Genomic DNA, 21,953 nt, shown 5'->3' on the forward strand with positions numbered 1-21,953 from the left:
CATGTTACATGTGTTGAAGCACCATCAGAGTGTATTTTATGAAACTCCACCGTGTTTGTGTCGAAGGGCAACTTTATGACCCAGATTAGCTCCGGTTAGCATGTGAAGCTAAAGCAAGCTACTCGCGGCCCATTTATGGTCAGCAGACCCAGATAAACAACTGTCACCCACGGAGGGAAGATTGTGTTTATTAAACCAGGTTGACTCGGATGTTTATTTTTAAAAAATTCATAAATGGTTAATTGCTATAAAACATTCATAGAATGTAAATCATGACTGGGTGGTTAAAACATTTATGTATAATTTACCACACTTCTAATTTATAATTTAAAAGAAAAAGCATTGTGTATAAGTTGCCACATAGTTGCCTTTTGTCTGTTGACACTACAGTAAATGAAAACCTGTGTACAGATAGAATATAGGCATGGACATAGGTTTTAATGTCATCGAACTATACATTTAAAATGCAGATATTGAGTAAAAAATATAATATGTACTAATACATAACAATAACTATTAATATTACTTTTAATAATAGTATTTAATATGCTGAAGGTTCAACCAAGTTGCGAAGGATTCGCCCCAAATACTGATGAAAAATGCATGAAAAAATAACAGACAGTAAAGCCGAAAGTCTTCCACTTTCTGTGTCACAGGCTAGTGCCATAATTTTGTTTAAACCTGAATAAAGACATTCCCAGTCTGTGTCTTTGGTAACTAGAAGTGAAAAAGCCAGGAGTCAAGGCGGAGCAACATCAGTAGCAGATAAGCTTCATGCAGTTAAATGCAAAACAGAAGACAGGCGGATAAACCAAGCTGAACAGAGAGGTAATTCAACGTTTTGGATTAAAATCAGCTCTGTAAACCTGCAGGAGGAGCTATGACTCAACATCTAAACACTAAAACTCTTCATGATGAAGCTGTAACAGATAAAAGCTGCAGGACTGAGGAGCCTGAAAGTTAAACAGGCTGAAAAGAAGAAAATCTGCAAGTTGGTGACTGTTGCCATGTAGCAAGAAGGTCCTGGGTCTTTGCCTGCATGCAGACAAACCCAAACAAAACTACAACCTTTACATTAAAATCTACTTACAAAAACGTTAGATCACAAATGATCTACTTTTCCAAACTTGGTGGTTTCATTCTATTTTCATGATAAATTGGGCCAAACCTTGGTGCACCTGAAGTCTGATTTTAATTACTGTGTAAAGAATTGACTAAAAATATAAAACCAATAAAAGCTATATCCTGATTTTATTTCTGAGACCAGATGAAATATATATATTTTAAAGATTTTGTGGGCTCTAGTGGAAAGTAGTTTGACAGGAAACAGGGGAAAGACATGTGGCAAATATTGGCAGGCTGGGAATCGAACCCGCAACCTCCGCCACGAGGACTAAGGCCTCAATACGTGGGTTGTGCATTGCCCCTGCGCCACCACAGATAAAATATTTTAACCAACCTGTGTGCATTTCATTTAATCCAATCTAATATAATTATATTCATAAAACACTTTAAAAATACACAGAGTATAAAAGAAGTTCAAACATCCATTTTTTAACACGCATGTCCCCACCGGAGTCAGGAGGTGCTGGTGCCTCTCCAGCTATGTTCCAGGTGAGAGGCGGTGTCACCCTGGACAGGTCGCCAGTCTGGGCAACACAGAGACAGACAGGAAAACACACACCTGGGGAGAATTTAGAGAGTCATGTTTTTGGGCTGTGGGAGGAAGCCGGAGAACCCGGAGAGGACCCACCATGCACAGGGAGAACATGCAAACTCCATGCAGAAAGAACCCGGGCCGGGAATCGAACCCAGGACCTTCTTGCTGCAAGGCAACAGCTCTACACACTGCGCCACAGTTTAAACATCAAAAACATAAAAAAGAATAAAATACAAAAATTATTTAACACAAAAATTTGCAAAAAAACATTTAAAGTTTATTTAAACTTTATTTGTTTAATTAAAATAGTACAGGCTTTGTTTAAAATTACAACCTTTTTTGTTGATTTTAGGTTTTAAAAATGAAATATTTTTAAAATATTGAAAAACGTGAAAAACGTTTGGACTTCTCTGGAAGAGACAGTGGCTGGACGGACATTTCCATCTCAAACAGGGAGAGCGTTCAGCTCCTTCATATAAGGTCAGAGGAGTTTTATCTGTGTGGATTTTGAGTTTGCATTGGAAATATGTTATCTGGTGCCACTGCCTTTTCTTCAGGTGTGGACACTCCTCATCATACGAAGCTTTGACTGTACGGCTGACACAGGAGAGAGCACTGGGATCTTTCGGAGAAGATCAGCATCATTGTTCTGTCTGCTGAAAGCTGAAGATGCTGCTGCAGTCAGCGAAGGATCTGACCTGCACTCTGTGCTGCGGCATCTTCAGCGATCCGGTGAAGCTGGAGTGCAGCCACAGCTTCTGCAGCAGCTGCCTGCAGACGGACTGGGCCCAGAAGAGAACCCGGCTGTGTCCACTCTGCAGGGAGGCGTCGCTGCTGAGGGATCCGCCAGCCGACCTGGAGATGAAAAACCTGTGTTTCGCCTTCTTTCTGGGCAGAGGTCAGAGAGGTCCGTCCGGGTCGGAGGCCCTCTGCAGTCTGCACTCTGAGCAGCTCAAGCTGTTCTGTCTGGACCACGAGGAGCCGGTTTGTCTCGTCTGTAGAGACTCGAAGGCACACAGTGGCCACAGCTTCAGACCGGTCCAGGAAGCTGTCCAGGACCGCCGAGACGAGCTGCAGAACCAGCTGGAGCCCCTGAAGGAAAAACTGACCCGGTTCAGACAGGTTCAGGGAAAATGTGATGGAACTTCACAATATATAAAGATCCAGGCTGACAGAATAGAGAGGCAGATTAAAGAGCAGATTAAAGAGCTTCACCAGTTCCTGCAGGAGGAAGAGGAGGAGAGAGTCAGAGCTGTGAGGGAGGAAGAGGAGCAGAAGAGGCAAGCGATGAAGGAGAACATGGAGGCTCTGAGGAAGAACGTGGAGGATCTTTCACAAACCGTCACAGCCGCAGAAGAAGAGTTCAGATGTTCTGAGGATGTGTTGCTGCTGCAGAACTACAAGGCTGCAAAGGGAAGAGTCCAACAGTGCCCCCTGCTGGACGAGCCGCAGCCTCTCCCAGGAGCGCTGGTGGATGAGGCCAAACATCTGGGCAACCTGAGCTACAACATCTGGACCAAGATGAAGCGCATAGTCTCCTTCTCTCCGGTGGTTCTGGACCCAAACACGGCCGAACCGCACCTAAGCGTGTCTGCGGATCTGACGGCGGTGACGTTTGGGCCGAGACAGGAGCTTCCTGGCAACCCAGAGAGGTTTGAGCAGCGCCACTGTGTCATCAGCCACCAGGGCTTCAGCTCTGGGACGCACAGCTGGGATGTGGAGGTCCAGACCGAGGAGTTCTGGGGTGTGGGTGTGCTGTCAGAGTCCGTCCCCAGAAAGGGACAGATTCAGGCCGGGTTCTGGGGGATCTGTCTCAGCGATGGGAGCTACGCGGCGACCTCCTGCGCGGTTCCCAGCACAGCTCTGCCAGTGACGAAGCTCCACAGGGTCCGGGTTCAGCTGGACTGGGAGGAAGGGAAAGTTTCGTTTTTTGACCTTGATGCCAACAATCATCTTCACACCTTCAAACACACTTTCACTGAGAAGCTGTTCGCCTACGTTTGCACCAAGAATGTGTCTCCACTGAAGATACTGCCTGCAGCAAGATACCCTGATGAACCACTTTAAGCTGATACAATCAGGCAGAGAACGCAGGATGCATGATTTGTAAAAAACAGGATCAGTTTTATTGTGTGCATTTATTATATCCATCCATCCATCCATTTTCTAATCACCCTTTGTCCCTAATGGGGTCAGGAGGGTTGCTGGTTCCTATCCCCAGCTAACGTTCCGGGCGAGAGGCGGGTTCACCCTGGACAGGTCGCCAGTCTGTCGCAGGGCAACACAGAAAACAGACAGGACACACAACCATTCACACACACACACCTAGGGGGAATTTAGAGAGACCAATTAACCTGACAGTCATGTTTTTGGACTGTGGGAGGAAGCCAGAGAACCCGGAGAGAACCCACCATGCACAGGGAGAACATGCAAACTCCATGCAGAAAGACCCCGGGCAGAAAATCAAACCCAGGACCTTCTTGCTGCAAGGCAACAGCTCTACCAACTGCGCCACTGTGCAGCCACATTTATTATATTCAACAGTAAAAGATGCTGAAATGCAAATAAATCCTTAATAAATACACGTTTGAATGTCTAGGTAGATTTTGGGATCATGCTTGTAGGAGGTGAAAGCATTCTATATTTTCTCTGTGTGACATTAAACAAATTTTTAACTAAATAAAGCTAAACTTCTGTCATCAGTCTCATCTCTTTATTTTTTTAGTGGTGCTTCTCTGGATTCATGTTTTATAAACGTCATTGTAGAGCCCCATAGAATTTAACTTGACTTGATGAGAGAGATATATAGGCACCCTACTGTCAAAATTTAATCGGGGAGAGATTAATGACCCTAATTAATTACTTTTAACTTCCAGTCACATGATGGTTTAATATACAGCCTCCTGCTATGTTCAAGAGCTGATTTTATTAAGACTTTATATTTCTGTTGGCCAGTGGGGCCACAAATAATGTTGAGTTGTCATCAATGTTAGAAAAACATACAGGATCTTGACAAAAACAGTGAAATTCTGAAGTTTTTCAAAATATTGCTGGAAAATACACTTTTAAGCATGTTGATTTTGAAAAACAACAGAATTTGTAGAAAGATCATATACATTTTTCTGATATTGACGAAGACATGAGCTAATGTGTGGCTGGTTAGATCAGTCGGTTGGAGCGTGGTACTCATAAAGCCAAGGTTGTGGGTTCAAGTCCCACATTGGCCACATTTTAATAAAATCAACTCTTCAAAACAGCAGGAGGCTGTATATTTAACCATTATGCACATTGATTTTGAAAAACATTAGAATATGAGCTCCTTACTCAAATCTTCATTGTGGTAAGATCATGTAAGTTGTAGAAATCCATGGAAACTCAACATTATGAGTAACATTGTACTTAGGAAATCTCTGTCCAGCTGATGTTAGCTCAGCTGGACAGGTGTAGCGCTGATAGCGCTAAGGTAAGTGGTTCAATTCCCTTACTGGTCAATGGAAATCTAAAGTCTTTCAGACAAACAATACTTCAAAATTAAAAAGGGTGGCAAACAAAATCAATACTTCAAAATAAAAAAGGTTGTAAAACAAAATCAATACTTCAAAATAAAAAAGGTTGTAAAACAAAATCAATACTTCAAAATAAAAAGGTGGAAAATAAAATCAATACTTCAAAATAAAATTTTGCCGGAAAATACACCTTAAACCATGTTGATTTTGAAAAACGTTACAGCATTTCTTCAAATCTTCATTGTAGAAAGATCATGTACGTTTTTGTAATATTGACAAAGATGTGAGATAATGTGTGGCTGGTTAGCTCAGTCGGTTGGAACGTGGTACTCCTAAAGCCAAGGTTCTGGGTTCAAGCCCCACATTGGCCTATGCAATCATGAAGTGTTTCATGAAGTCAGCTGTTCAAAATAGCAGGAGGCTTTAAATTAAAGCACATTTAATGTTGATTTTTAAAAATTTGGGCATTTCATTGCTTTTGTCAAGATCATGTAAGTTTTTCTAACATTGATGAAAACTCACCGTTATGTGTGGCTGGTTAGCTCAGTTGGTCGGTGCGTGGTACTCATAAAGTCAAGGTCATGGGTTCAATCCCTACACTGACCATCTGATATATAAACTATTAATAAAATCAACTCTTCAAAACAGCAGGAGGCTGTATATTTAACCATTATGCACATTGATTTTGAAAAACATTAGAATATGAGCTCCTTACTCAAATCTTCATTGTGGTAAGATCATGTAAGTTTTATAAATCCATGGAAACTCAACATTATGAGTAACCTTGTACTTAGGAAATCTCTGTCCAGCTGATGTTAGCTCAGCTGGACAGGTGTGGCGCTGATAACGCCAAGGTAAGTGGTTCAATTCCCTTACTGGTCAATGGAAATCTAAAGTCTTTCAGACAAACAATACTTCAAAAATAAAAAGGGTTGCAAACAAAATCAATACTTCAAAATAAAAACGGTTGTAAAACAAAATCAATACTTCAAAATAAAAGGTGGAAAATAAAATCAATACTTCAAAATAAAAAAGGTTGTAAAACAAAATCAATACTTCAAAATAAAAAAGGTGGAAAATAAAATCAATATTTCAAAATAAAATTTTGCCGGAAAATACACCTTAAACCATGTTGATTTTGAAAAATGTTACAGCATTTTTTCAAATCTTCATTGTAGAAAGATCATGTACGTTTTTGTAATATTGACAAAGACGTGAGATAATGTGTGGCTGGTTAGCTCAGTCGGTTGGAACGTGGTACTCCTAAAGCCAAGGTCGTGGGTTCAAGCCCCACATTGGCCAATGCAATCATGAAGTGTTTCATGAAGTCAGCTGTTCAAAATAGCAGGAGGCTTTAAATTAAAGCATATTTGATGTTGATTTTTAAAAATTTTGGCATTTCATTGCTTTTGTCAAGATCATGTAAGTTTTTCTAACATTGATGAAAACTCACCGTTATGTGTGGCTGGTTAGCTCAGTTTGTCGGTGCGTGGTACTCATAAAGCCAAGGTCATGGGTTCGATCCCTACGCTGACCATCTGAAATATAAACTTTTAATAAAATCAACTCTTCTAAACAGCAGGAGGCTGTATATTTAACCATTATGCACATTGATTTTGAAAAACATTAGAATATGAGCTCCTTACTCAAATCTTCATTGTGGTAAGATTATGTAAGTTTTATAAATCCATGCAAACTGAACATTATGAGTAACCTTGTACTTAGGAATTCTCTGTCCAGCTGATGTTAGCTCAGATGGACAGGTGTGGCGCTGATAACGCCAAGGTAAGTGGTTCAATTCCCTTACTGGTCAATGGAAATCTAAAGTCTTTCAGACAAACAATACTTCAAAATTAAAAGGGGTGGCAAACAAAATCAATACTTCAAAATAAAAAAAGGTGGAAAATAAAATCAATATTTCAAAATAAAATTTTGCCGGAAAATACACCTTAAACCATGTTGATTTTGAAAAATGTTACAGCATTTTTTCAAATCTTCATTGTAGAAAGATCATGTACGTTTTTGTAATATTGACAAAGACATGAGATAATGTGTGGCTGGTTAGCTCAGTCGGTTGGAACGTGGTACTCATAAAGCCAAGGTTGTGGGTTCAAGCCCCACATTGGCCAATGCAATCATGAAGTGTTTCATGAAGTCAGCTGTTCAAAATAGAAGAGGCTTTAAATTAAAGCACATTTAATATTGATTTTGAAAACGTTTGGCATTTCATTGCTTTTGTCAAGATCATGTAAGTTTTTCTAACATTGCTGAAAACTCACCGTTGTGTGTGGCTGGTTAGCTCAGTTGGTCGGTGCGTGGTACTCATATAGTCAAGGTCATGGGTTCGATCCCTACACTGACCATCTGATATATAAACTTTTAATAAAATCAACTCTTCAAAACAGCAGGAGGCTGTATATTTAACCATTATGCACATTGATTTTGAAAAACATTAGAATATGAGCTTCTTACTCAAATCTTCATTGTCGTAAGATTATGTAAGTTGTATAAATCCATGGAAACTCAACATTATGAGTAACATTGTACTTAGGAAATCTCTGTCCAGCTGATGTTAGCTCAGCTGGACAGGTGTAGCGCTGATAGCGCTAAGGTAAGTGGTTCAATTCCCTTACTGGTCAATGGAAATCTAAAGTCTTTCAGACAAACAATACTTCAAAATTAAAAAGGGTGGCAAAACAAAATCAATACTTCAAAATAAAAAAGGTTGTAAAACAAAATCAATACTTCAAAATAAAAAAGGTGGAAAACAAAATCAATACTTCAAAATAAAAAGGTGGAAAATAAAATCAATACTTCAAAATAAAATTTTGCCGGAAAATACACCTTAAACCATGTTGATTTTGAAAAATGTTACAGCATTTTTTCAAATCTTCATTGTAGAAAGATCATGTACGTTTTTGTAATATTGACAAAGACGTGAGCTAATGTGTGGCTGGTTATCTCAGTCGGTTGGAACGTGGTACTAATAAAGCCAAGGTTGTGGGTTCAAGCCCCACATTGGCCAATGCAATCATGAAGTGTTTCATGAAGTCAGCTGTTCAAAATAGCAGGAGGCTTTAAATTAAAGCACATTTAATGTTGATTTTTAAAAATTTTGGCATTTCATTGCTTTTGTCAAGATCATGTAAGTTTTTCTAACATTGATGAAAACTCACCGTTGTGTGTGGCTGGTTAGCTCAGTTGGTCGGTGCGTGGTACTCATAAAGTCAAGGTCATGGGTTCGATCCCTACACAGACCATCTGATATATAAACTATTAATAAAATCAACTCTTCAAAACAGCAGGAGGCTGTATATTTAACCATTATGCACATTGATTTTGAAAAACATTAGAATATGAGCTCCTTACTCAAATCTTCATTGTGGTAAAATCAATACTTCAAAATAAAAACGGTTGTAAAACAAAATCAATACTTCAAAATAAAAAGGTGGAAAATAAAATCAATACTTCAAAATAAAAAGGTGGAAAATAAAATTAACATTTCAATATAAAATATTGCTGGAAAATACACTTTTAAGCATGTTGATTTTGAAAAACAACAGCATTTCTTCAAATATTAATTGTAGTTAATCATATATGTTTCTCTTATATTGACGAAGACAAAAGCTTATGTGTGGCTGGTTAGCTCAGTTGGTCGGAGCGTGGTACTCATAAATCCAAGGTCATCACGTGGGCCAATGAAAACATAAAGTCAACTCTTCAATATAGCAGGAGGCTTTAGATTAAACCATAATTTATGTTGATTTGGAAAAACTTTAGAATTTTACTGATTTTGTCAAGATCATGTAAGCTTTTTTAACATTGATAAAAACTCACCATTATGTGTGGCTGGTTAGCTCAGCTGGTCAGAGTAAGGTACTTATAAAGCCACGGTCATGGGTTCAATCCCCCCCAATGGCCAACTGAAGTATAAAGTCTTAATAAAATAAACTCTTCAAAATAGCAGGAAGCTGTATATTTAACCATTTTGAACATTGAATTTGAAAAACAATAGAATATGAGCTCTTTAGTCTAATAAAAACCAGCTGGTTACAGTTGCTTTTGATTCATCAATTAATCAACGACAAACATATTTGATGTGTATTTGCTTCACAATTTTGATGACAAAATGTAATGTGACAAAATATAATATTTACTTGGTTATAATTGGTTACTGTGGTATGTTTTTAATGGTGTAAAGCACTTTGAACTGTCTTGTTTCTGAAATGTGCTATAGAAAAACACTTGATTGATTGATTAGTTTTGATCCAGGTTCTGTGATAATCGAACCCGTTTTAAGCTCAGCAACCAGACGAGGAGTTCATTTTGACTTAAAGGGAATATTTAAAATGCCTAATTCCAGATATTTCTCACAGGAGGTGTTTACCAGTAAAAGCCACTTCAACTCGTTTCCCTGTTGATGTTTGTGTTTATTGAACAGAGCTTCCCTGTGAACTGGGAAGTTTTTCTCTGAATCTCTGCATTTCCTCTGAACTAAAATCCTGCGATATTTTATGTTTCCACTTCCCTCTTTGCTTCGATGTTCCTCATTTATGCTCGAACAGGAACAACCAGAGCTGCGCCATGACAGGCGCGGTGGAGTGATTCAGATTTAAAGAGGAGCAGGAGGACAGATACAATGTCCTGTCCGTCAGAGAAAGACCTCTCCTGTCCAATCTGCTTTGACATCTTCAGCGACCCCGTCGTGCTGTCCTGCAGCCACAGCTTCTGCAGAGCCTGTCTGCAGAGATGGTGGTCCGAGAGGCGGAGAGACGCCTGCCCGCTCTGTAAGGAGATCTCCTCGTTCCGCTCTCCGCCCTGCAACCTGGCCCTGAAGAACCTGTGTGAAACCTTCACCCTGGAACGGAGGAAGAACCCTCCAAAAGAGCCAGAGGATCTCTGCAGTCTTCATGCAGAGACGCTGAAACTTTTCTGCCTGGACCATCAGCGGCCAGTTTGTCTCATCTGCAGGGACGCGAAAGATCACAGCGACCACAGATTTAGACCCATCGGTGAGGCGGCACAGGACTGCCGGGACGACCTCGCCAGGATCCTGAAACCTCTGAAGAAGAAGCTGGCGCAGCTGAAGCAAGCCAAGGAAAGCTGTGATGGAACAGCAGAGCACATCAAGACCCAGTCCAAACACACAGAGAGGCTCATCAGGAATCAGTTCAACTGGCTTCACCGGCTGCTAGAGGAGGAAGAGGAGGCCAGGGTCGCAAGCCAAGGAAAGCTGTGATGGAACAGCAGAGCACATCAAGACCCAGTCCAAACACACAGAGAGGCTCATCAGGAATCAGTTCAACTGGCTTCACCGGCTGCTAGAGGAGGAAGAGGAGGCCAGGGTCGCCGCGCTGCGCGACGAAGAGAAACAGAAATGTAGAGACATGAAGGATCGGATTGAGGTTCTGAACAGAGCGATACAACTTCTGTCAGACACAATCAGAACCGCAGAGGAGGAGCTGAGGGCTGCAGACCTGAGATTCCTGCTGAATTACAAGGCCGCAGCAACCAGCGTTAAATACTGCCCCCTGCTGGACGACCCGCAGACTCCCCGCGGAGCGCTGATAGACGAGGCCAAACACCTGGGCAACCTGGCCTACAACATCTGGACCCAGCTGAAGAAGACGGCTTCCTTCGCGCCCGTCCTCCTGGACCCGAACACGGCTCACCCAGAGCTGGTTCTGTCCGCGGATCTGACCAGCGTCACGTTCGGGCCGAGGCAGAACCTCCCCGAGAACCCGGAGAGGTTCGACCAGCACCACTGCGTACTGGGCGCCGAGGGGTTCGCCTCCGGGACTCACGGCTGGGACGTGGAGGTCCGGCGGGTCCAGAACTGGGGCGTGGGCGTGGTCAGCGAGTCGGTCCGGAGGAAGGGCCAAATCCGAGATGGATTCTGGGGGATTTGTCTGTTCAACGGAGACGTGACGGCCGTTTCCCATCCGGTACCGAGCAGACATCTCCCGGTGAAGAAGCTGCGGAGGGTCAGAGTTCAGCTGGACTGGGACGGAGGGACGCTGTCCTTCTTTGATTTAGACTCAGACAGACACATCCACACCTTCATCCACAGGTTCACCGAGAAGATGTTTCCTTTCATCGGGACCAACAACAAATTACCTGTGAGGATTTTACCTGTAACCAACTGGTAACGGGCTACTGGAAACCAGTAGGGCCCGATGGGTTAAAGACGGGTGTCCAAACTTTTTGTCACGTGGATCAAGAAAAAAAAAAGAAGAAATATTAGCTTCTCTTGCCCCAATAAATGTGAAACTTATTTATTTAGACTCAAGTTGCTTCATCTTTAAAATAACAGAAGAAACAGACTGAATCCAAATACATTTAGTGGATTTATTTTCTTTCTTTAGAAAAAAGCTTTCCTCCAACACTTTTTACACATTTATTCACCAGAATACTGTCTGACTTAAAATCAGTAACTGCTTACATAGCTTGAAAGAAGTGACAGATCTCTGACAGGCAGCACATAAACGGAGGTAAACAATTAATAAAGATCGACTTAGTGATGAAATATCTGCAGCAGGAACATCAGAAAATGCTTCAATTTGATCAGAAGTTGAAGTTTTCTTAATATTTCAGAGTTTAAACCTCAATCCATTTCAGGATTTCCGACAATGACTGCAAACAGCACGCCTTTCAGGCGCTCTGGTACCGATAATTAAACAGTTTCTACAGGAAGTCCTGAACTAAGTACTGCTTCCACATTTTGTTTGTTTGTTTGTTTTCAGCCAAACAAACAAAATAACAAAAAAAAAAAAAAGCTGGAGGTAAAATCACCAGGAAAGGACAAGATCATGACGAGTCCAAAAGTTCATCCTACGTCAAATATTTCATGGTTTTGTTCGTTTTTATTTTGTCGCTTAGAAAAAAATCCAACTGACAGGAAATTTTCCAATGTTGCTACCAAAAAAGCATTTTTCACATCAAGCCAAGAGATTTTCTCTGGGCTTAAAATCAACAACTTATAAAATGTTACATGAGTTTTCTAAGATCCGTTTAACCAAAGTGTCCGGTCAGTTTGGCATATTTCATGTTTTTAACTGTTAAAAATCAGATATAGATCCAAAAATTGATTTTCATTCCTAATGAAACTCATTGTGTTGGAGAGAAAAATGTCTTAAATTTTAATTAAAAAAATAAATAATGCATTGGATTAACAGAATAATAAAGGGAGAAGCAAAAAAGAAAATCAAGATAATGGTAGTGACAGTAAGTTTCAAAGTAAATTAATCTCTTTTTTAAAATAAATGATTAATTTCTACACCTTAAATTAAATTTAATCTGTTGGAATATTTGCAAATAAATTCATTTTAAAAATATATTTCTCGAAATAAAAACATTTTAAAAATAAATATTAATTTAAAAGTTTGACAGGACTCATTTTTGTAGCTGAATTTCATCGATGAAATGTGCCAAACAGGTAAATCCACATTAATACGTCACGTTTTGGAGCTATAATTTACAAAATACCACATTTTGAATTTTCTTTTTTCCTTTTGAAAAAGCCAAATGACTGTCAGTTGTTGACTGTTTTCTTTCAAATGGACACAAACTAACTGCATTTAGCCGGCGGTGCTGAAAAGCAGTGATTTGACCTAATTACTGAATATTAATTTAACGTTTTACACAGAGTGAAGGTTTTTTCCCTCTCCTCTGCCTGTTTTCTTGAAATAAATCAGATTTTTCTGCCTTCAGGGAAGTAAAACGTTAACATGAGAGTTTTCAGGAAGTCCAGACGCCACAAACCGACTGAAAATCTGCTCCATCCTGTTAGTAACCGCTTCATTTCTGAAGCAAAAGAGAGAAAATCTGTTGAGTAACAATAAGTTTTAATCTAAACGAAGGATCATGATGTTGATTCCAGAGTTCTGATGTGAGATTTTCTGTTTCTTTACCTTCATCCAGCTGATAGAAAAATAACAAACATTCACATTTTGATGAGTTTTTAAACTTTCCCACCGTTAACAGTCATGATTTCAGCACAAAGCTGCTGTTTGATCCTTCAGAGTACAGAGTTTGAACGCATAAAGTCTAATAAGCAACGCTCACCATAAACCCATCATCATCTCTACCCTCCTACCAAGTGCACCAACCCCAAACCGGTTTTCCTCCAACCCGGATGCAGTCGTCCGTCCCGTTGAAGTCGAACTTCCTGCCGTCTGGAGGAAGCTGCAGCCATGCAGGGCTAAAACGAGTACAAATTAAATGTAAAAAAGAAACTTGGTTGTTCATCTTCCACTTGTCGGTTTGTCCGAGGCAACGTTCAGTTAGTAGAGTTAGGCGAGGTGTTATCCTGCCGTCTTCCTGCCGGGGGCGCTACATGATGATCCGCGGCTCTGGGACCGACTCGTTGATGGATTTGTGAGGCAGGACGTTGGCGCCGTTCAGGTAGAGCTCGTCGTTTACGATCACGTCCTCCCCCAACACCGTCACGTTCTCCATACGGACCTGACGAGGAAAAACCCAGAAACAGAAAAAATCAGCGCCTGACCCCGAGTTACGACGGCGTATCATAATCTAAAACATTATAGATCAGAAAAAAAAACAAAAACACATTTCCACCAAAAAACTCAGGAACTTTGAGATCAACCTCAGAAAAAAACAACTTTAATATTTCAGGGTTTCAAAAGTCAAATATTTGCTAGAAAAAAATAAAAATAAAAATTTCTTTAAAAAGAAAAACTTTGGAAATTTCTGAGTTTGAAAAGTCAACATTTTGAGATTATTCTAAAATATTTTCAAGAAAAAGAAGAAAAAAAACGTGAAAATTTCTGAGTTTCAGAAGATGAAAATTTAATCTTTTTGGAAATTTCCAAGGTTTTACTAGCAAATCTTTGACGTTACAAACTCAGAAATTTCTATTTTTGTTTCTCACAATTTTTTGACTGATCTCAAAACTTCAGAGCTTTTTCAAGCAAATTTCTGACTTATCAAAGAAGTCAGAAATTTCCTGTTTTTTTTCTTTTTCAAGCAAATTTTCACTTCCTCTTTTCAGTCTAGGCCCTAAAGCGCCATCTTGGATTTCACGTTCCACCGTTAGTAAGGATAATGTTTATTGTGTTTTTTGGCGCTGGTCCGGACTCACCCACTGGCCGACGGAGGAGCTCCACCCGACGATGCAGCTCTCCAGCCAGGAGTGCGATCGGACTCTGGACCCTTTCAGCACCGTGCATCGCTTTATCCTGACGCCGTCCTCGACCACAACGCCGGCGCCGATGGTGACGTTCGGCCCGATGGTGCAGTTCTTCCCGATCTGCGCCGTCGGGTCCTGCAGACGAACGTAGCCGTCACGTCTGTGGTCGTTTTACTGTTCAGACCGTGGACGAGCCGCACTCACCACCAGGACGTTGCCAAGGAAACCGGTCCCTGTGCGCAGCCTCTCCGGAGCGTGTTGTCGCAGAGAGTGAAGGTACATGCACATTCCTGTCAGGAAGTCCTTCGGCTGACCGATGTCCATCCAGAACCCTGCAGGCGCCAAACCCAACGGGTCAGTAATGAGAGAAACGATCTGCTTAGTACACTTGAAATAAGACAAAAGTAGCTTTCAACTAACTTTTCAGCAAGATATAAAGGCTTGTTTTATGTCAATATTTCCCCAATGTTTATCAAAAAGTGCTACTTCCACTGGCAGATTATTTCATGAATAAATAAATCTTTTTATACGTTAAATTATCTGCCAGTAATTTTCATCAATATTAAGGAATTATTTACGTAAAGCAAACTTTTATGTCTTGCTAAAGAATTATTTATAAGATCCTTTTGTCTAATTTTGAGTGTATTTGTATGAGAAATTAGACCAAAATGCTTGGTAAAAATTGGAATTTATCCCAAATAATGAAAGCAGCAAAAGAGGTAACATCACTACGGATTGGTAACTTCAGGTGAAAACTGTAAAAGAGAAACTGGAAGCACTGGTCCGTCTACTGGGAGGGGAGTGTCTGTCCTTCTAGTTCATCTGCTGTTACAGAGAGGAGGACGAGGATGCAGAAACACTCCAGCATCAGAGCAGCTGATCTGGTTTCTGAGTTTCAAGTCAAAAATTTGATAGAAAACTTCAGACATTTTCTTGAAAAAACAAGAACTTGGAAATCTCTGAGTTTGTAAAGTCAAAAAGAAAATGTTGGACTTTTTAAACTTGGAAATTTCAAATTTTTTTCAACAACAATTCCGAGATTAAACAAATTAGATTTTTTTTTTCAAGCAAATTTCCAAACTCACAGATTCAAGAAAATGTTGGATTTATTTTCTTGCACATTTTTGACTTTTCTAACTCAAATATTCCAATCTGTTGGTCGTCTGCAGTCATTTCCTCTCCAGATCTACTCAAGTTTGGACGAGAGAAAAGATCCAAACACTTACGTCTGGTGGAGCTGTGAGCTGCAAAAATCAGAGCGAGTCATTTTTCCAGAAATATTTCCTCTTATTCTGACGCTACAGCAGCATGAAAGGAGGTTTACTGACTAAATAGTTTCAATTTTCCTCCTTAATGAGCAACAAACTAAACCACAACTTTCACATTCTGTTCAGTTTCTCCTTAAGAAGGAAGAAAATATTTTCAGGCAACTTTGCATTAAAAGTTTATTAAAAGTTTAAATTTTCCATTATTTTGTACATAATGACACTTTTAATTGACTTTTGATGGGATTTTGCATTAGAAATGTTATTATTTACCAAAAGAAACTTCACAACAACATTCATAAGTTCATGACAATAAGATGTTTTATGCACCTCCCTTTATATAAACTGATCATTTTTAATCCTGTTACCTTTTGTAGATGCAGGTCTGAATAACTTTTACTGCTTTTAATTACTTTTAAGCTAAGTTAAGTTATCTTATTTAAAGTAAAAGGAAAAAAAGAAAGAAAACAGATTTTTTTTAAATAAAAAAAGAGGAAGTATAAAAATTGCAACATAAAAGAAAATAAAAGAGAAAAAATGGCAGTAAATCTGAAATAAAGTGTAATAAATATTTACCCTGCAGCTCCATGGCGTACAGATGCCCCTCACTCGCCATGGCAGGAAATATTTCCTTCTCAATAGAAGTTGGTCTGAGCTGCACACAAACGCATCACAGCCGTTAAACCAGAAACATACAAGTTCAATTTGACAAAAAAACCTAAACCTGAATTAATCTGGTGCTTCCAGATTCCTACACAACCAGCGTCTAAGTAACATTGAAAGAAGTACATTTAAAATTATTAGTAATATTCAACAGACAAAGAAAACCACTAATAAATAATTAAGGGAAAAACACCAATGGAGCTAAAATACTCTAATACTCAAAGCATTAATTAAGGTGTCTAGAAATATGAAGCAGTTTTTCCTCTGATCCTAAAGGAAACATGATGATTAATAAACTTTTGCTCATTTAAAGCAGGAAAAGATTTAAAGTTCAGGTTAGAAAATCACTGAAACAAAATTCATTTTTCTGCTAGAAAAGTTAATAAATCTCTAAGCTCAGCAGGAAACGGCTTCTTGTGGTTTCAAAGTCTCTGTGAGAATCAGTTTTTTTGTTTTATGGTGTAAATGCTCACCTGTATCCTGCTGAGCATGCTGGGATTGAAGATGTACATGCCGGCGTTGATCTTGTTGGAGACAAAGACCTGCGGCTTCTCGACGAAGCGTTGGATTCTGCCGCTGTCCAACTCGTAAATGACGACGCCGTACTTCGACGGCTCCTCCACCCGCGTCACCTTCACACAAACGTTTCACATTTTCATTGGTCTGGGTTCAACATTTTCAGATCAGCGATCAAGATAAACATAGAAGCTTTTGTTCTTCGATCTTTATTTGTTTTTATTTAACTAAACCGAACCTAAATGTTATTTTTTTTCTTTTTTTTTCTTATTTTGGGTAAAAATGCACATCAAGGTTCTAATCTAGTCAGAAGAGTAAAGTAAAAATATCTAAACATAAAATTTTTATATTTAGATATTTTCCAATGTTTAGATTTACTGACATTTTATAAGTAAAATGTGTTTAATCGTAAATACTAAAGTAATTATAATAAATGCTTCAGTATTTTTCCTCTAAAATCTGCTTTAAATTTAAATGAGTTTATAAATTCTGTATTATTAATAAAATAATTTTACTTAAAATATTCCTATTTTATAAATAAAATGTAATAATATTATAAATGTGATTATATTTTTGATTATTAACAGAAACTGACAACATCTAAGTGTAATGCAAACAAACATGGTCTTAAAATCTGCAGCACAAACAAAAGGAAGAAATTACATTAAATTTTACAGTAAGTCTTAAACTATCATCACTTTTAAAGCTTGGATTTAAAAGTTGTTCCAACCTGAAATATTCTGAACTGATGTCTCTACTGATTCCTGAACGTTTAGTATTTTTGTGAACTTTATCAGGATGTGTCCCAGCCTGGTTCCGGGTCATTCAACGCATTTCGGACGGTTTCTCACCACGATGGTTCCCTCCTGGCCGTGGCTGCGGTGGAACCGCAGCAGATCTTTGAACGGGAAGTCACAGATGACGTCTGAGTTGAGGACGAAGAACGGCTCGTTGTCGACGTTCAGCAGCTCTCTGGCCAGCGCCAGCGGCCCGGCTGCGAACGAGCAGAAACACCGAAATTAGAGACTGAGACGAGGATAATCTCAGATGGAGCTGTTTAAAGGGAATGTTGATAAAAATGCATCTTTACTGAACTTTTGTTCAATCTAAATCTTTGTTGAATTCCTGCAGACCAGAAGATTCTTCCAGAGTCCAAATATGAAGCATTTTGAGGAACAAAGTTTTTAACCTAAAAATGAGTTTCACCGCAGCATCATGCAGAAGTAACCAATTTCAATTAATTCTACTAAAGTTTTCCCTTATTAAAATATTTATATTTCCCCTTAAATAAAGTACGTGTTATTCAACTGCAGTCCGTTTAAAAAGTTTAGACATGTTGTTAGTACTGACCGGTTCCCAGAGGCTCTTTCTCGTGAGACAGAGAGATCTGGATCCCGAGCTGAGGAAAGAAACAGAAACAACAAAAATCAGGACGCAGCAGACAGAACAACAAAGATTCAAATGTTTATAAAAACTTATTTTGTCATTTTTATGCTTCACATTTGGGCTTATTTACCACTCTGTATGTCTGTCGCAAAAAGCAATAAGTCGCACGATAAACTAAAACAAACTCAAAAATTTCCATTTGCATGATTTAAAGTTTTCCTCTTTTCTCTCTTTCAACCAAAAACTGGATGATAAAAGTTTTCAGTTTTGGTCTTAACTGGTCCTAATTCTGAAGGAAGATTTTGTTTACAGAGATTCATTTTATTTGCTGTTTCTGTTATTTTGGATATTTAAAAGGTTTTCCAGGACCAGTGTTAAATCTTCCTTAGAATTTAAGGTTTATTAATCTTTGAGAATGTTCGATTCCGTCATGGGTTCGATTCCCGTCGCGGGTTCGATTCCCGTCCCGACGACCTTTGCCGCATGTCTTCCCTCCTTCCTGTCTGCCTACTGTCACAAAAATACGAGCCACTAGCACTGCAAAAACTCTTCGGAGAATAAAAGAAAGAAGAATGAGTTCTTGAGTTATTATGTAATTACTGTTATATTAATAGAAAATGATCTCAAAACAATGATATTATTGTTTATCGCGATAAGTTAATGATTCATTTATTGCTAAATTATTAATTTAATAATGAATCAATCATGATTAATTGTTCCAGCCCTGTTTTGGCTGCAGTCTCTGAATGTTGGTTAATGTTCTCACTCTCTGCTCCTGGACTCTCATCTCCCTCTCCAGCAGCTCCGACATGTAGCTGACAGCCAGAACGACGTGGTTCACCCCGGCCTGCAAACACGCACAGAGACAGGAACACGGCCACCGATCAATAAAGGTCATCACGAACCCGTCAGCAGACTCAGTGCAGCTCCTCCTCACCTTGACCAGCGCCTCCACCTGGTGCAGCAGGATGGGCTTGTTGCAGAACTCCACCAGCGGTTTGGGGACGCTCAGGGTGAGCGGCCGCAGCCGGGTCCCGTAACCCCCGACCAGAATCAAAGCCTTCATCCTTCAGCCGTCAGCAGCAGGAAGTGGAAGAGGAAATAGTTCATCAACAGCGCGGCGCAACCTGAGGAGGAGAGGAACATAAAAAATATGATTTCAAAACCTTCACAAGCTCATGAAGGGATCAGGGCTGGGTACTAAATAGTTACATTTACTCAAATACATCACCCGTTTTGAAAAACAAAATGTGTTTATGTGTATTTTTACTACGCTGAACTTTTGACTTTTACTTGCATAATTTTATTATGAAGTATTTCTACTCTTGAGTAAATTTTCTGGATTTTCAACCCACTGAATAAAAAACAAACATGTTTTAACCAGAAATCCACCAGACACAGACACACAGCTGCATATCTTGTTAAAGTTTCATAAGTTTCATATTGAAAGAAACTGATTTGGAAAAAACCATTTTTTACTTACATGAATTATTGTTATTTTGGTCCTTAAAATACCAAAATTTCCAAGTAACTTTATGCTTTGGTAAGTGTAGATATATCATTTTTAAATATTAAATGATTGTTTTGATCAGATACTCAGTACTATTTACCAAATACTTTTTACTGTTACTTGAGTAAAGATAAGTTGAAGTAGTGCCCCATAAAGTAATCTTATTGTTTAAAACTAATATATTTTAAGACGATATTTGGCTTTAATGATAGATTTTATTTTACAATACAGAGCTAATGGATGTGCAACATCTTTTAAATCGTAGATGAACAATTTTTAAAACCTCACAAGGACCCGAAACAATCTGGACACTAATTTCTGTACAACACCAGCAACTAATTTAACAGTTTCAGCAAACACATATAATTAACCATAAACAGCGGAGATTAAACTACGAAACTTTTTTGTTTACGTTTTATCCGAGATTAAATAAAAGAAAAGAAAAGCTTTTAAGACTGACAAGAACTCACGTTTTATGGTGTTTGGACTCAGGTTAGCTAGTTTAGCTCAATTTATCTACATGAAATGACCACAAACCGAGTCCTAGCCGCCGGTTGATACAGTCTGCTAAGCATCTAACTGTGTGTGAATAAGTTAACAGGATAAAAACTTACAGGGGTTTAACCACTGAAGCACTTCAGGAGATTTCTGAATGACTGAAACTCTGGAAATGACACGTAACATTCCTCAGACCCGAATTCCTTGTTTGCCTTCCGGTTCGGCAGCGTCGTGTTAACGCAGCCGGGGGTTACACATTCAGCATCCGGTGAGAACCTTAAAAATAAGGTAAGTTCCGGACAAATATCCGTTAAAGTCCGCTAAACATTTTTATCAAATATGCAAAGTCGCGATTTGGTTTCAGCATATTTAGAAGGGATACAACCCACTCCTGCTTGGTTTTACATTAATCTAAAATTTATTGGAAAAATTTACGAGTCAGATCATATCGTTTCCGGTTCGTATGCGTCATTCTGACTAACTTGGTGGTCATCCTTTACTTCTGTTATCGAGTCAGGGGTGTTTTACTTAACTATTTGTCCAAAATTAAACCGTTATTTAACCCTAGAAATAAATATATTATTTTTAAGCCAAATAAAAAGGAATATAATTTCATCGTGTCGCAAAAAATTTGATCATTTTTATTTATACTTTTTTAAAATTTTCCTTTAATGGCAAATCATGGTATGTTCCAAACAACCTAAATTCGCCTCTTTCACTCTTCTGACCAATCAGAGAAAAACAGCGTGGCGAGAAGGGAAAATTAAAGGCAAAGTGTAACTTTACTACCCGTGAGATGCCCGAAACGTCACAATAATCCTGATTGACCTGACTTTGTTGTATTTTGGTTAAAAATAATTTTAGATCAGATGACTGCTGCATTAAATCAGTTAGTAGTTTATCGTCTAATGTGTCCCAGAACGAATTGCGTTCAGGCTGCGAAACTAAATGACAGAATTAAATTTAAACTTTACATAGCACAATATAAAACCTTAACTATCTCGATAGGATAGTAAATGTAGTGGTACTTCTACACCAAAGTACCACTACAAGTATCTTCAAAGAGTTGTTGTGAGTGTTGTTCTTAAGGGCAGGAAGGATCTCCAGTAACAGTCAATCTTGCAATGAATCTGAGTAGGCCTCTGACTAAAGACAATTGCTGCATGACAGCTTTATGCCAACAGTTCAGTTTCTGGGCAGCAAATTTGATATAACACAGAAACATGTCCTGGATGATGGCATCAGTTGTTGGTAAACAGTGCTAATCCACTCCATTTGCTTTTGCTGCTCTTCTTTAGTCTTCGCCTGGTTAGAATGCCAGGCAGAGAGACGTTGGAGTAGGAGATAACATGATGTTTTTAACTTTAATTCGATTTTACTAGACAGTGATTTAGGGGTGTTGTTTCAGGTATAATTTGAACCTTTGAGATGCTAAACAGCTGCTCCAAGTTGCAAAAATATATTATTGCCACGTTTACGCTTTGTAACTACTCTATTCATTATTATTTATCTGCATTATATTCATATATTTATTACTTAAAAAGTTGTGTTAATAATGTGTACCCAACATGTCAATAAAGAAATAGACATTCATATTAAGAAGTTAAATGAAATAAAGATATAACCGAACTACCCAAATGATAAAATGTAAGCATGATTCCATCATGGTGTCTCTGTGTTTCCCTGCAGGGAATGAGCAGATTGTGGTCTTTCATTTCGTCCCAATCAACTCACACAGCAACCAGAGACTTCAGCAGTTTATTCTGAGTTACAATATAAGGACATTAGTTCCCATTTACAG

General features: G+C 39.0%; 3 protein-coding genes and 1 non-coding gene across 5 annotated transcripts; 3 read left to right on the plus strand and 1 right to left on the minus strand.

Annotated features, from left to right (window-relative positions):
• The first annotated feature begins 2,302 nt into the window (after positions 1 to 2,302).
• Positions 2,303 to 3,778, plus strand: LOC122834018 (zinc-binding protein A33-like). Its single transcript, XM_044122080.1, has one exon. It carries the CDS (start codon positions 2,330 to 2,332, stop codon positions 3,725 to 3,727), a length of 1,398 nt encoding a protein of 465 aa, XP_043978015.1. The 5' UTR covers positions 2,303 to 2,329; the 3' UTR covers positions 3,728 to 3,778.
• Positions 3,779 to 6,394: 2,616 nt separating this feature from the next.
• Positions 6,395 to 6,468, plus strand: trnar-ccu. Its single transcript has one exon. It is a non-coding gene; the product is annotated as a tRNA-Arg (tRNA).
• A 3,206-nt stretch (positions 6,469 to 9,674) lies between these two features.
• Positions 9,675 to 11,444, plus strand: LOC122834008 (nuclear factor 7, brain-like). Its single transcript, XM_044122047.1, has 2 exons — positions 9,675 to 10,320; positions 10,451 to 11,444. Exons 1-2 carry the CDS (start codon positions 9,806 to 9,808, stop codon positions 11,313 to 11,315), a joined length of 1,380 nt encoding a protein of 459 aa, XP_043977982.1. The 5' UTR covers positions 9,675 to 9,805; the 3' UTR covers positions 11,316 to 11,444.
• A 56-nt stretch (positions 11,445 to 11,500) lies between these two features.
• On the minus strand, positions 11,501 to 20,410 carry gmppb (GDP-mannose pyrophosphorylase B). 2 transcript variants are annotated; one of them, XM_044122044.1, is made up of 10 exons: positions 20,269 to 20,410; positions 19,082 to 19,271; positions 18,911 to 18,991; positions 18,109 to 18,157; positions 17,610 to 17,752; positions 16,716 to 16,874; positions 16,156 to 16,234; positions 14,519 to 14,646; positions 14,267 to 14,449; positions 11,501 to 13,629 (listed from the first exon to the last, which is right to left on the minus strand). In XM_044122044.1, the coding sequence occupies exons 2-10, from the start codon at positions 19,208 to 19,210 to the stop codon at positions 13,498 to 13,500; spliced, it is 1,083 nt and encodes a 360-aa protein (XP_043977979.1). In that variant the 5' UTR covers positions 19,211 to 19,271; positions 20,269 to 20,410; the 3' UTR covers positions 11,501 to 13,497. The 2 variants fall into 2 exon arrangements, with proteins under 2 accessions (XP_043977979.1, XP_043977981.1); XM_044122046.1 differs by having other exon boundaries at positions 20,125 to 20,408.
• Between the last annotated feature and the right edge of the window lie 1,543 nt (positions 20,411 to 21,953).

This window comes from Gambusia affinis, linkage group LG07 (genome assembly GCF_019740435.1).
Source record: "Gambusia affinis linkage group LG07, SWU_Gaff_1.0, whole genome shotgun sequence".
Classification (NCBI taxonomy): Eukaryota; Metazoa; Chordata; class Actinopteri; order Cyprinodontiformes; family Poeciliidae; genus Gambusia; species Gambusia affinis.

Excerpts from the sequence above, each read along its gene's own strand:
- LOC122834018 (XM_044122080.1), top strand. The coding sequence starts at position 2,330 with ATGCTGCTGCAGTCAGCGAAGGATCTGACCTGCACTCTGTGCTGCGGC.
- LOC122834008 (XM_044122047.1), top strand. The coding sequence starts at position 9,806 with ATGTCCTGTCCGTCAGAGAAAGACCTCTCCTGTCCAATCTGCTTTGAC. Across the intron at positions 10,321-10,450 it reads CAGTCCAAACACACAGAGAG|GCTCATCAGGAATCAGTTCA; the intron begins GCTCATCAGGAA and ends ACACACAGAGAG.
- gmppb (XM_044122044.1), bottom strand. The coding sequence starts at position 19,210 with ATGAAGGCTTTGATTCTGGTCGGGGGTTACGGGACCCGGCTGCGGCCG. Across the intron at positions 17,753-18,108 it reads GAAAGAGCCTCTGGGAACCG|CCGGGCCGCTGGCGCTGGCC; the intron begins GTCAGTACTAAC and ends GCTCGTTCGCAG. Across the intron at positions 14,450-14,518 it reads TCCTTGGCAACGTCCTGGTG|GACCCGACGGCGCAGATCGG; the intron begins GTGAGTGCGGCT and ends GTTCGTCTGCAG.